At 52.2% G+C, this 15,062-nt stretch overlaps 1 protein-coding gene across 20 annotated transcripts in view; it reads right to left on the reverse strand.

The window, feature by feature from the left end:
• Camta1 (calmodulin binding transcription activator 1) overlaps positions 1-15,062 on the reverse strand; it is a 744,390-nt gene that overhangs the window by 382,822 nt on the left and 346,506 nt on the right. For all 20 annotated transcript variants that reach the window (XM_048783672.1, XM_048783671.1, XM_048783683.1 and 17 more), the window contains one exon: positions 356-491. In XM_048783672.1, the coding sequence (XP_048639629.1) occupies positions 356-491 (136 nt within the window). The remainder of the gene's footprint in view (positions 1-355; positions 492-15,062) is intronic.

Consider the following 15,062-nt stretch of genomic DNA (forward strand, 5'->3'; position numbering starts at 1 on the left):
GGAAGGGGTGCCTCAAGAGGGAGGTTCCGTGGGCTGCTTCCCCTCTTCCCTGACACCTGCAAACTCCCAGCGCACCCAGAGGCTCCTCCATGGTAATTCCATACACCATTCTGCAGGTACCTTGCAGACCCCCATCTACACACCAGTGACTCCCTAGAGAGCAGAGTGCTCCAGTCACACCACGACTCACTGAAAACTTGAATGGAGGCAGAGAAACAAAAGCAAACCCCGGGGTCTTGGCCAACCAAGATTCTTTCAACAGAGGTGGCTGGCATCAAATCACTCTCAGCAATTCCATTCTCCAATGTAGCCCAGAAATGACATTTGGGGACAGGAGAGCCTTTCTGCTCTTTACCTCCACTCCCTGGACCTTGAGTTTCATGTGGTCCTCTCGGGTCGTTTTCCCATCCTTCCTCTTTTTCCAGCAATACCCATCTTTCCTGTACTTGACTTTCTTCCTGTTGTAGAGTATCATTGAGCCATTCTGTGGTCTGCAAACAACAAATGGTTAAGTTACCAAGAGAACCAAGTAGAAGGCAAATTTATGAAGAAAGATATTGTAGACCAGTAAAAGTCTCTACAGAAAAGCAATATTCCACATTTGCTGGAACATAATTTTTCACCTTTTATTGTAGCTCCCTGGATTAACCGTGTTTTATGGCCAGCCAAAATTTGCTTGTGGATTTGGTACCTAATGAATTAAATGTGTCAATGATAGGCTTAAAAAAATCCCCTTAGTAATATCCACAAACTAATCAGGATGTACGATGTGGGGGCCTGGGCTGTGCACTGAAAAGGAGGCAACCGGAGGGAGAGAGCAGGGAGAGCCGGGTGTCGTGCAGCCTGCAATATCTTATCTCCTGTGGAAGGATTTTCTACACATCTTTTAATCCATCACCCAGCATTAGGAAATAAATAAGTTTAACGCAGGCGCTAGATGACTATGTTAAGAAGGGACCAATGGCAGAGCAAGTTGCCGAGGCCAAGCTCTTGACTCATTGCCTGCGTGTAGATTACTGCTAGATACGGACTAGCGGCCCAGGCTTCCTTCCTGAGCAAGCCAAGGCCCTGATTCGTGCCCCCTGGGGCTTCAGCTGTCAGTAATGCCAGGTGAACTCACCTACGCAGCCCATGGCCACAGTGTCTTGGGAAAATAGTCGTCCCCTTGCTAAACGCTAAGAGTACGGTGGCCATTCTGTGACCTTTAAAAAGAACAAACCAAAGGAACCTTGAATTTTCTAAAAAAGAAAGCCTGTGCTGGCTGCGGAGGGCAGAGGATCGTTATGTGCATATCTGCTGCTGCAGCGGCCACGTATTGGGGCGGCAAACTCTAAGGCCCTTGGCAGTTAAGGGCCAGTGCTGTGGAAAGCCACTTCCAGAACAGGTGGAAGCAGGTGTGCACAGATCCAGCCTTGGGGCCAGCACACCCCCGCCGCAGGGCCAGCTCTGCGGCACCCTGAACCTGAACGCCAGCCCTGGAATGCCAGACGGTTCTGCACACTGGCCAGCATTCCATCTCGCTCTCGGCAGGAAGAGCGCTCTTGTCACAAATAAGGCAGATGAAGTGGCTTAGTCGACGGCACTGGCTTATGTGTCTCTGCCACAGCCAGAGGTGAGGGTGAACACGCCAGCCATGCCCCTGCAGCAGGGCAAGCACCTCCAGCCTCTTGCTTTCCTCCCTCCTTTGAACAATGACCATTTCACTAGCTATCAATGGCTTCACGGTCCACTGCCTAGAGGGGAAAATCCCGGCCAGGTGACTAGGGCTAATCGTTCCCACCCAGCCCGGCAGTGTGATGACTAAACAGCAATTCCCAGGAGATCACAGACCTGAGCAGCGACTCCCTGCACTCCATCCTCTCCCACAGGGTGCAGCTGGCTTGTGTCCCTGTGCTTCCCGCCCTAAGCCCAAACCGACTAAAAATCAGGAGGCAGTGCCATGGGCCTGTCACACAGGCCTGTTACAATGCCGGGACCTGACGGAATCTGTCTGCACTTATGAGTCTGCATGGAACACAGTACCATTCACTTCCATCTTGAATGGAAGGGGGCTCCTCTTCAGCCTGTTCTAGGCACACTGCAAGCCCCCATCCCCTGAAGACTCTCAAAGGCCCCCAAAGTCCAACTACTATGCTTAAGGGCACGGAACTAGTAGCACCTCAGGAAAAAGCTAAGGAAAGTGTTGGCTTCAACAGACGAAGCATGTGCCTTGCCCCCTCAAAGGAGGAGTGACAGCACCCATGGCAGAGTCCTGTAGGTGCCCCATCAAGAAGACCTACTGCTGTAGGAAACCCCACCCAGCCTCTGGGGACCAAGACCAGACGTGATGTGCTCCAGGCCTGCAGCTCCACTCCTGTCCCCTGCTCCTCAGGCTCAGGCTGCCTCAGGTTGTCCTGAGGTGTGAACGAGGCGGGCTGGGCCACAGGGGCCATCCCGCAGCTGGAACCTTGGTAGCTACTCAGGCCAACTGTCCCCAAATTGTAATGGCCCACAGAGGGGGACTCCCCAGAACACTACCAGGTACACAGGTGAAGTCACAACTGCACCCCGCCTGCAGACCCATCTTTTTCTGGACACCCACTCTTTGGCCTCCACGAATGGCCTGTCATCTGACCCTGTGAGACGGACAATCCACAGGGAATGTGTCTGGCTAAACAGCCCTGCTCAACGGACTCGTCATTTTAACCTGCAATGACGAGCACCCCGACAGGGTAGCCGCCCTTCTGGTGCTGTTAGAATTGCCCCTGCTCTGCGTGGCGGAAGGGCCCCTCCTTAGCGCCGGGTCCTGAGACAGAAACAGACGGGGCTGGGGAAGGGCCCAAGTGCCCTGTGAGGCTGCAGAAGGCCTCACAGGGAGCCAGAGCAGCAGGCCAGAGGGGGCCGAGGGAGGAAGGAAGAGGGGAGGGCAGCTCTGGGAGGAACCAGGCAGGCTGGGCCACAGGGGCCGTCCTGAGGTCACACCTCAGAACAACCTGAGGCAGCCTGAGCCTGAGGAGCACAGGGGACAGGAGTGGAGCTGCAGGCAGGGAGCAGGGCAGGGCTGTGTGGAGGCGGACTGGAGTTCTGCCACCCGATAATACCACCCTTTCTGGGTACGGCCACTGACTGCAGCGCCCCAGGCGGGTCTGTGTCTGTCTGCGCCTGTATCTCTGGGTGTTTCTTCGCTGCGCGCCCACCCCAGGAGCAGGCATATATTCCCAGCCTGTACGCAGCTCGGCACAGGTCAGCTTCCCCTCGACGTGGCTGCTCTGGAGGCTCTAATGGCCTTGGGAGTAGCCCCCGGTAGGAAGCTCCAGCTGCCCACTGGGGACACTGGCTGGCGGTGGAGTGTACCCTCCTTTCCTCTTCACTCCCTCAGTCCCCAAACTGTAAACGACCTACTGGTGTTTTCTCGGGTCACCTTCGATAAACCTCTTGCCCACAAAGCCTCATCTCAGGGTGTCCTTCTGGGAGAAGCTGTGCCAAGGCTACAGCAGGAACCCTGTCCTAACGGGGCTGCTCGCCAAGTGACCTTTTATCCTACAGATAGCTGGCTCATGAAGCCAGCAGCACTCAGGACAATGGGCTGGAAGACCACAGGGTCAGCAGAGCCTACCTAAGCAGGTTTTGATAACAAGTCTCAGTTTTGATAACAAGGTTATAAAATGTGAATCTTCCTAAAGATAACTTATAAATGTGATATGATGTAATAACAATGAGAATCCCATGAGGATTTTTTCTTCTGTATCTAGAACATTTTATTATAAAGTGTATTTGGAAGGAAGAAACACCAAGAATAGCCAGACAAACCCAATGAAGACGACCCTACCAGCTCTTAAAATATACTGTAAAACCTCTATATTTAAAAAAACTATTGGTTTGACCCATAAATAGATCAACAGAATGGAAAAGAAAAATCCAAAAAATATTCCCAATTACACATACAAATTGAATATGCATAATAAACAAGGTAGCTCAAGGCAGTGGGGGAAGGGGATCAGCTTTCCACTGAGTGGCTTTAGGGTCACTGGATAGGAACACGGGAAAGTACATTGGACTATCCCTTCACCACACAGCAGCAGCAAGTCCAATTGGACCAGAGGTTTCCATGGAACAAATAAAGTCATGCATACTCTAGGAGAAAATAAATATAGGTGGATTCTGCCATAACCTGAAAAAAGAAATCTTTCCTGACCATAATTCAAAATTCAGCAACACTATGTGAAAGACAGACACATCAGATTACATAAAAATAAAACTGCTAGACTGTTTCCAGAGGGGCTGCACCATTTCGCATTTCTGGGAAATGTGTGAGGCTCTGATTGCTCCTCAGCCTCGCCAACACTGGCTCTGCCTGCCTTCTGGATGGCAGCCACCTAGTGGGAGTGGGATGGTTTTAATTTGCATTCCCCTAATGACTAATGATGTTGAGCATCTTTTCATGTCCTTATTAGCTATTCATATAATTTCTTTGGTGAAATGTCTATTTGAATCTTCTGCCCATCTTTAATTGAGTTACTTATCTTCTCATTTTTGAGTTGTAAGAGTTCTTTCCGTAAGATCTGAGTGCAAGTGCTTTATCAGATATGTGACTTGAAATGCCTTCCCCGAGTCTGTGATTTGTCTTTTCTCTTTCTTAATGGTTTCTTTGAAAAAGCAAGATGTTTTCCTTTTAGTAAAGTTTGTGCTAACATGTTTTTTTTTTCTTTATAAGTGTCTTTAGTGTCCTAAGAATCCCCCTAAGAATGTTTTATCTAACCCAAGGTCACAAAAATCTTCCTACATTTTCTTCTAGGAGTTTTATAGTTTTAGCTCTTACCTTTAGGTCTCTGATCACTTTGCATTCATCTTTGTATGTGTGTGGCATGATGTCAAGGTCTAAGCTGATGTTTGCTGTGTGGATATCCAATTGTCTCAGTACCATTTGTTAAAAACAAAGGAAAAGAAAATCCTATTCTTTTCCCTACCCACCCTCCATTGAGTTGTTTTGGTACTTTTGCTGCAAATAAATTGGTGATAATCATAAGGTATTATTTCTGGACTTTGTATTCTGTCCCATTGTCCAATATCACATCTTGATTGCCATAGCTTTAAAGCAAGTGTTGGAATTAGAGATTATAAACCCTCCCACTTTATTCTTTTTCAAAATCGTTTGGCTATTCTAAGTCCTCTGTGTTTCCATATGCATTTTAAGATTCGCTTGATGATTTCTTAGGGGGTGGGAAGCCTGCTGGGATTTTGATAAGAGTTGCGTTGACTCTAGAAATCAATTTGGAGAGAATTGCCACCTTAACACTATTGGGCCTTCCAGTAGCTTCCAATTAAGTGTTTTTTTAATTCCATCAACATGTAATGTCTCTCCATCTACATAAATCTTTAATTTCTCTCAGTAAGACCTGATAGTTTTTAATGTACAGGTATTACAATTTGTAAATTTATCCTAAATATTTTATTCTTTTTGTGCTATTTGTGAATGGAATTATTTTCTCATCTTATTTGGAATTGTTCATTTCTATTGTATAGAAATACAATTGACTTTTCATATTGATCTTGTACCCTGTGACCTTGCTAAGCTTGTTTATTAGTTCTAGTAAAGGTTCCTGTTGACACTTTAGGATTTTCTACATATGTAACCAAGCCACCCACAAATACACCTAGTTTCCCTTTCTCCTTTCCTTGTGGATGCTTTCATTTATTTTTCTTGTTTCATTGCACTGGCTGAAACCTCCAGACCACGCTGAACCAAAGTGGTAAGAACCAAGACCCCGCCTTGCCCCCTTAAGGGGAAGCATTCCGCCTCCACCTGTAAGCACGGCTCCACTGAAGACTTCCACTGACCTGAAGAGGACTCAGGAACCCACCTGAAGAGGCTCCCCCTGACCAAAGGGGATTAACTTGACCACTGAGAGGAATAAGAGCTACAGTTGACTAAAAGACATTGAATATGTTTAAATCCATGAATTCACAGAGACCCCAGAACAAGGACAAAGCAGATTGCTCATTGTTTGGGGATGCTAGTGACCCAACACATTATTTTGAAAACTTAAAAAAAAAGTGGGAGAGAGTCATTCATTCCACTTTCTCTGTACCAACCCTTCTTGGTTGACCAAACAAGAGGAGAGAGGTTTTGCTCTACAAGAGCACTGTGGCCAACAAAGGGGGAAATCAGAGAATTAGAGGATCACCGTCTTGTCATCTCAAATGAACTGATGCACAGGTGTGGTCCGCTACGGCTGACACCACAAGAGAAGATAGCCCAGCACCCAGTGTTTCCCGGTGGGAGGGCATTTTCTGAAGAGAAATAACTGACCTTGAAATTGGACCTCCCGACCTAGCCTCCACTTTTTAAGATCCTTCAGTGGGCAATGGAACATGGCAAGGCCGTTATGGGGAAGCCATCGGCAAAACCCGGACTATAGAAAACTACAGGACAGGTGAGCTGGCTTCTTCAGCCAGTGTTCTGGCATTTGTGAAATAATTGGAATTTTGAATAAGGATCAGATATTCCACACTATTTTGAATTATTATTAATTATTTTTTAGAGTTATATATTGAAATATTTACAGATGAAATAACATAATGTCTGAGTTGTGCTTCAAAATTAGCCAGGGAGTGGGGGTGGCGTGAATGACATGACCCTGGCCAGGCGCTGACCATGTCTAAGGCAATGAGCACAAGGGAGTTACCCTAGTCTGTCTACATTTGTGAATGCTTGAAATTTTCCATAAGGGGATGTTTTTAAAAAGAAGATCGCCGTGGGATTTGGAGTGCGATCCAGGTGACATCTTAAATCTTGGCTCAGCTCCTTATGAGCTGTGTGACCTTGAACAGATTCCTCGGTCTTCCTGTTGCATAATGTATAGAAGGTGGCCGGCAGCTGCCAGCACACAGCGCTGCCGCTTCATGACTGATAAAGATAGACCTGGCCCTCTGTGTGGGTCCCCCTGCAGGAGCAGTAGGGGAAGAACAGAGCACCAGGAAATGGTGCCCATGGGCACAGCTGGGACATCCAGCGTGGCAGAGGCTGAGCCTAAGCACTGGAGGTCCACCTACTCATCCAGCAATTTTAGGGCACGGTATCTTTTTCAAATTAGGCAGACAGAAGATGATTGATGGTGGAAGATCGGGGGTAGTGTGCTTTGAGAGGCTTTATCTGCAGATAGCAATAAGGAATTGTGGGGTAACTGGGGATTGAATCCAAGACTGGGCTACTTCTCCAAAATGAAGTCTGGACACTTTCTGTGTCGAACTTTAGACATTAATGTGCTATGCCCCAAACAGGTCTTGCTCATGGCTCCTCCTCCAGAACCCTCTGTTCCTTGTCACTAATTGATCACGTCCAGAACCTTGACGGCCACCAGTCTCTGTGCAGACCATGGCTGCTGGCTGCTGTTCCAGCCCTCGTCAGCCCAGAGGCTCCGCGCTGCTGTCGGCCTGCCCCACTTCCCTGGCCCGGAGGCAGCAGGGTTGGTGCAGCAAGCAGTGCAGGTGGACCAGCTCCACCGAGCTCTGAGGCCTGCCCCTCAATGCGTTCCTTTAAGAACAAATGACATTCTTGCTCCAAACAACACCCAGGTGGCTGCCAAGTGGCAAACACTGCAAAGAACTCTCCTTTCCAGCTGGCACCCAAACTCGGAGTGGCGCCTCCCTCTCTTCCTGGGCCGCTCTCCCACCCTCCTGCCACGGGCACTTGGAAGGGCCTGGCCAGAGGACAATGCAGTGTCTGTGTTCCACTGCCTGCAGGCCTTGACCCCAAGTGTCAAAGTGGCCCTGTGACCAGGCACGGATGCAATGTCCTGGAGCAGGGGAAGCTGTTCCCGAGGCCAGTGCTAAATCTCCGTTCTGGTGGGCAGTTAGAAAATGGGAAATGTCACCCTTAATTGCAGCCGACGTGCTTTATGCACCTGCACCTTTCCTTCTGATCTTTCCCACATGGAACAGCCTGATTTAAATGCACCATTAGAGGTAGGTGGCCTGGACCAAAATGCCAATAATAACCATGGCAACTACGGTGACAACAAGAAGAGCTGCCATTTTACTGAGCTTTTTCCAAATGCTCGATGCAGGGCAAAGCCCTTTAGCCCATTTCTCATTTTAATCCCACAGTGGCTTTGTTAGGTGGGTGTCATTATCCTCACTTCACAGGGACAATATTTAGAGCACAGAGAAGGGTGGAAAGTTTCCCAAGGTCACACAGCCAGTAAGGGCAGAAGCAGGAACCTGCCCCCTGCCCTCTTCCTGAGGCCCTCCCAGCCACCCCCTCTTCCCTCAATAGACTCGAGTCATCTGCAGGCCCACGGAAAGCCAGCGGCCGATCCACATAAAGGAAAGACAGTCAGAGCCTAATGTAAATTGTTCCGATGGCTCTGCCTTTTGTTGCAAGGGAGGGAAGGAGCCTGGGAGAGGAATGTCTCCGGCGCTTATCTCCCCTCGCACAAGCCCAGCGAGAGCAGTAATTGATGGCTGGCGCACAGCAAGGTTGATAGGATGCCAGACGGGAGGGACCCCATCTCCTGGGGAGGGACTGGTTTATTAACCTGCAGCCCAGTGCCTGCTTCTGACTTGTTTATAGGGTCCTCACGATTTGGGGGACAAGGAGCAAGAGCCTGTCGCAAGCAATCTGTCCCCTCCCCACCGGCCACTCCGCGCTCCTCGTGGAATGGTAGGGAAGGACGGGCGGCCGGGCCGGCCCGGGCTGCAATCTGCCAGATAGGAAAACCAATTGCTGTTCATAATAAATTCCAGCTGGAGCCATAGAAATAATAAGGATGAGGAGAAGGTAACACCAATTGGCTTTATTTGATTAGCCCCTTCTTGGGCGGTCCAACCCCAGCTTCTTTTCATTAAAATAAGGGCAAATTGAAAATCGCAAAAGAGGCTTTCTTATCAGAGAACAAACGACCGGGTAGATTCATAGGCCTAGGAGCCCCCGTGAGCCACCAGGCGCCTGCGAGTGGGCCTGCTCTCACCGTTCCTGACGGGCAGTCCCAAGAAGCCACTGCTCCGAGGAGCTTCATTTGAGGACTCCCTGGTGCCTGTTTCCATTTTTCTGAATAAAAGGAGAGACAGCCAGTAGCACCACCAGGAGGTGGTGCCCGTGTCGTGGATCTCGTGTAGCCCCCTGAGGCCTGTGACGAGGCGGGCCCCAAGCCAGGCATGACGGAGGCCTGTAGGTGGGGGCCGCACCAGCCTCCCAGGGGCAAGATGAGCCGGGGGCACTGAGACAGGGGAAGCCAGGCTCAGCAGCAGCGTCAACGTGTGCTTCCCACGGCCATTTTGCAGGCAGCTGACCACAGTTCTGTTCATAGAAATCGTCGCTGGAGGTCACTGAAAAGAAAGGCGACCCGTACGTAGGTGGTCACACCCAGGAACCAGCCAGAGCGAGGCTGGAGGGACTCCCTCATGGCTGCACTCCCAGAGCTCACGGGGCTCGTCTCCAAGTCCTGTGACGAAGTCCAGGGATGCATTCAGGTGATGTTCACTGAGAAGCTATTATGGGTTAGGCAGAGCCGGGGCTCTGGGTGCTGCCTGATGTCTGGAGGCAGGAAGGACTCTCAGAGCCCACAGTCCCCAGAACCAGGGAAGGGAGAGAGGACCGAGTGGGGGAGGACAGAGCAGTGTGTCCATCAACTGCTGGCAGTGGGGCCTTGGGAAGGGCAGCCAGGGGCTGGCGGATGGACATGGGTGCTTGAATAAGGTGGATCTCATTTCCAATGTGAGGAGAGGCGCAGATTAATCAGAGACTGCAGCCACAGGAGTGGCAGTGCAGGAGAGCAGGGACTCAGCAGAAGCGTGGCCAGAGACAGGGCAACTTGACAGAGTGCAGCGAGGAGAGGCTTGGGACAGGGCAGCGGGTCGCGGAGTCCTTGTCCAGGGCTCGTCTCCTCCCCCAGGGATAGGCAGGCTAAGGTGGATGAGAATAAAAGTCGGGCAAGCAGGAAGGCAGGCGGGGAGCCTCAGAGGATTCTGCGCGTCCCTCTGCGGGGTGGGAAGCAGAGTGGGGTGGGCACCCAGACGTGGCAGGTCTGGCCCAGCCTCCACCTCTCCACCTCCTGCACAGCAGCAGCGCTCCAGATGCCTGTCTAAGGAGGGAGTAATCCAGGAACTTGGTGGCTTTTCTTACAAACACAGAGCAAGCATCGCTTTAGTTTAAAGCTTCAGTCAGTGGTGAGGCAAGGAACAGAGGGGCTCTAAGACAGGGGACAGGAAACAGCAGCGCCCCCCTTGGGATGGATGCAATACCACTGTGAAGAGGACCCGCCACTGCTGCTACTCCGTGCAGCCCAGGCTCTGGAGCCCTAGCCGAAACGCCATCCAGCGTCATGTCATGTTCCTCCCCACCACTGTCCCATCTGGCCGGAGTCCATGCCTCCACAATGGCGCCTGGCCATGGCCCTCACCTGTCATATTCCAACACTGATACTTTATTAATAATCCAATGTAAATCTGAGCGAAAATTAATGTGTCATCTCCTTGCAGGAAGGACTAAACATCTCAATGTGAGGGTCTGTTGGAGTTGTCATTTATCATTAGCATGCAATTCAAGGCAGGCTTCCCACACTCTGGTGGGAGCTTTGGAGACAATGAATCTCGGGGAATTAGCTTCTGGGCCAATTATTCCTGTTTCCCCCACCTACCTAAGAGATAAATTCTGTCTCAGTGGGAGGGAAAAAAAATAAAAAGAAGAAGAAGAAAAGGAGGAGGAGGGAGTTTGCTATTCTCCTTCCTGGTTGAAATCAATTTTTCTCAAGGAGACGAGGCAATATTCATTTTGTGAGAAGGGAATAGGCTATCCGCTAAAGGCCAATAAATGGAGCCGTTCTGATGAAAACTTCCTCAAATCAAATGTAGGGGAACCTCTTAATGGGCTTTGTTCTTCTTTTCCATAATCCATAACTATTAAGAGAAAGATGGGCAGGCAGAGCCGGCACTGTACAGGGAGCTATGTAAACACCGGGCAGGACCTCTTCCAGGTGGGGCCTAGAGGTTGGGTGGACGTTTGTCCCTCCCTCCACCGACACGTGTCCTGTGGGTCCCTAAATGCCAGGCGCTGTTGCAGGTCCTGGGGACACAGTGGCACATGGACAAGCCTGTTTGTTCCTCAGGGAGTTTATAGTCCAGGGAGGAAATGGGCCAATACACACACAAACTAACAAAAGCAGATAAGCACTACAAAGAGACAACTCAAGACAGGAATTCTGCACATTAAAACAGAATTGTTTTGTCCAGTAACTTTTTTTTTTTTTTTATCTTTAGTGCAATTCAAAAATGCACTCTGGCAAAGTCACACTCTGGTTCTAGAGCATCGGGACAGGTAGTGATAGCAGTCCATCCTGGCAGCAGAAACCAGCCATCAGGAGCTGGAAGCCCAGGGCCAGCCCCACAGGGCTTGCTCCATGCAGCATGGCCCACAGCTGCACAGGGTGCCTGGCTGAGCCACCGTAGATAGAATTCCAGGTGACCACACTGTGCCCTCCAGCACTGCAGCCAGCCCAGCCCCACAGGTCATGGACAGAAAGCTGAAGGGCCCTGCGTGGAGGATCCGGAGTCCATCAACACCCCGTCCTCTCTGCTGGGCCTGCCCCGTCAGGGGAACAACTAGCCTTGGACTGATGGTGCCCCCGTCATAATGACGGCCCTGCCCCTGTTCCCCTGGCACCTCTGCATCCCCCACTGGACACTTGGCGGGCTCCTGAAATCACCTTGAGGACAGAGACCATACTTGTTTTGTCTGAGCTCAAAGGTGTTGCTGCTCTCCTCTGTTCAACCCCCTCAGGCAGGTTCTAGCAGAGCCCCCTCTTTGGAAGAAGAGACCCCAGGTCACAGAGCACTGGTGGAGCAGGACTAGACCCAGGTCTGTAGGACACAGGGGGGTCGCACTGCCCACCCCAGTTCATCACCACACAGTCCCAGGTACGCTGCCCTCTCCTGCCCACCATTCCTCCCAGACCTGGCCTAGATGGCCTCAGCTGTTTCCAAACTTCACACCCACCCTCAAAGGTGAAGGCGTTACCTGGTCAGATCCCACTCAGGGAGGACCCCCGTGGCTCTCATTCGATGTGCAGGCTCAGCTGCACCCCAAGATGGGTACCCCCTTGCCGTGTGACTGCCTCTGCCCCCTCCTGTCACATGTAGGTGCCCTGAACAACGATGGCTTCTATTTCTCAGGCCACCTCCAGGCTCCTATGGGATGTCCAGTAGCTGCCCCAGCTGTGGGCAGGGAGCAATCATCCTGGGCTCAGGAAGCAAAATCTTCTAGAAGATAACCATCTGCCCCCGCAACAGGACAGCCCTCAGTGACCTACGCCCTCATCCCTTAGAGACACCACGGGCACCAGCTCTGTGCCACCGCCCCACTGGCCTGGATTCCAGGGGCTGAGGAGAGTCTAGAAGCCCCCTCGATCGCCACACTGACTGCCCTTCACCTGGGCTAGGACGCAGCGTCCTCTCCCAGGGCTCTCAGGCTCTGGCTCCCCAGCAGAAGAGCCCTGAGTGGTGCCCCGGCCACAGCAGGGCTGCACTCCTCCCTCCACCTGGACCACAAGGGCACACTGCCAGGAGGAACACCAGAATCAGGGCAGTGGCCTTGCTGCAGACGGGGACTGGGGAGGCAGAAGACTCAGGAGAGAGCAGAGAAGGAGCTTTTCCAGGAGGAAATCCCTGCCAGGGACGGGTGTGGGGAGCCCAGAGTGGGAGCCAGGGGGCCAGCAGGACACAGAGGTCAAGTGGCCTCAGGAGCCCAGAGACCCAAGAAACGGGGGGCAGAGAACCCAGGCCCAGAGCTGGGAGCTCCTGCAGCCCTTGCTCAGAGGCTTCTCTTGCTCCCTAGGAGGGCTCGGGCAGCCAGAACCTGAAATCTGCGAGTCACGACCCTGGGACCCCGCGAGGATCCAGGCCATGGGCACTTTCCCAGGTGGGGGCACCCGGGGGCACCCAGCACCAGCTCCAGAATCCTCCACAGGCTCACATGCCTCACCCCCTTGACCTGGCTGCTCAGGAGCCGTAAACCGAGAGCCCCGTCCTGGGGTCAAATGATCCCTGGGAATCTCCACTGGGGCCTCAAAGGGCCTCCATTTTCAGGAGATTCGGGGCCCCAAACAGCCTCTTAAAGCTCCCCAAAGAAGTGATTTGGATGAACATAACAATTAATTCCAAGCCCCAAATTATGGTCATCTGTGACCCAGAGTGCCAGGGCGCTCTATTTTTTCCCTTTAACCCATCTGAATTTTAACTTTTCGACAATGAGCATAATTGTTTCCTTGTAAAATAAGAGAAAAGGGGAAACTCTCTGTCGCTGAATTGAACTGGAGTGGCACCTAATACCTAGGGAGGCTTCAGCTGACCCCTCTCTGAGCCTGTCGGGGTCACTCCCTCGGGACTGGCTCTTGCCTTCTCTCCCCTGCTGGAGCCCCCTGTGGGCGCTGCCTGGCACCAGTGACCCCCGTCCCCGACCTCCCACTTTCAAGCCTGCCTCATGGTCTAGCTCAGGTCCACTGCTGCCCTCCCCAGAACACAGGCCTGTTCTACGTGTCTACCGAATCTAAGAAGGGCCACCATGGGGTCAGGAACGTGAGGACTGAGGTGCACGGAGGCGCTACTGGTGCTGGGGATGGAGCAGGCTGTGGCGGGCAGCGCCCTCCTTCCCTGCCGCTCCTCCTGCCTCCCTGCCCCCTGGGGCCAGCCTCACCACCCGCCCTGCACTCTGTGGGTGCCGCCCGCTGCACGCCCTCCACCTGCTCCAGGTGGCCTTCCCGGCCCTGCCCCACACGTTCCTGATGCAGGCAAAGCCCTCCCGTCGGGCCATCGCTGCCACCCTTGTCCACACAGGCCTGAAGTCCTGTGACCCAGTCCCTGCAGCCCACCCCTCAGGCCTTGGCGTCACCACGCACACTGTCGTCTTGGCCCAAAGAGCCCCAAAAGTGCAGCTGCGATTTCAAACCCAGAGCTCCAATCTCTGGCCCAGGTCCAAGGTCCCTTCTGGCTCTTCAAGGCCTGTGTCAGAGGCCTCTGCGTCCCCCCCACCAGCATGGAACTCCACACCACCTCATGACAAGACCCCAGGCCCCTCCCCAGGCCCGGCCTTGCCCTCCTTGACTACAGTCAGTTGCACGTCTGCCTCCCCAGAAGGCAGGAACCCCTGGGTGGCCACATCACTTTATCTTGGTCTTCTGAGGCCTATAAAAGTGGCTTCAGTCTCCAAACATGATCCCAAAGATCCTAATTGGAGCTTGGGAAGAGGTGATCCATGGGCCTCCTCACACAGGAGCAGAGCACCGAAGGTCGGGAACTGTGTGGAACAGCCTGAGTCTCCAGATGACTACGCGTAGGTGGTATATCGCTCCTTGCAGGCAAAGTCACCAAGACCCAGAGAGGTGACACAGGTTCCCCAGGACCACACAGCCATCACGGTGACGCCAGCTTTCTCAGGTAGGGAGGTCTGAATCCAGGCACACATTCAGACCACGCTGCATCCCCAGGAAGCTGGTTAAAAGGTACAGAGACTCTGATGCCAAGAAAGGCCTGGCATGGCTTGCACCCTGCCAAGGGGCTTTCTGGGTAGTTAAGTACCCCGTGGTGTTGTACCCCCGTTGTCAAATCTGTATACACCCAAGAAGGAAATGCATAATCCAGACTCTTGGAAGAGTCCTTGACAGCGTCCTCGCTTACTGGGATTCGCCTGTGACCATCCTTAGGTACAGCACGGGTTGTGTCCAAGGCTTTGGTCAACAGAGAGCTCTGTGGCTCTTCTCTCCAGAGCTCGTAAACCAGCGCCCTGTGGTCTAACGGCCATGATGTTCCCCTAATCATGTTACTGAAATATTAATAAGGCTGTTTAATGCAACCAGTTCCTTCTAAATTGTCGCATAAAATTTGGCAAATGTCAGACACATCATTTAATAGAAGATGATGTTTTACTACCAGGGGAGCTAGGTGGCTGAGAAGATGGGCAAAAAGCCCCGTGATGACCTTAGGCAGGTTTAAGGGACAAAGCGCTCCTAGCCTGGGGCGCCTACCCTGGCCCTTCTTCCCTGGCAGTCGGCAGTGGTCCTGAAATTCCACCCTGTGTGGGACACTGGTCAGGA

Source organism: Marmota marmota, unplaced genomic scaffold (genome assembly GCF_001458135.2).
Source record: "Marmota marmota marmota unplaced genomic scaffold, marMar, whole genome shotgun sequence".
NCBI classification, from domain to species: Eukaryota; Metazoa; Chordata; class Mammalia; order Rodentia; family Sciuridae; genus Marmota; species Marmota marmota.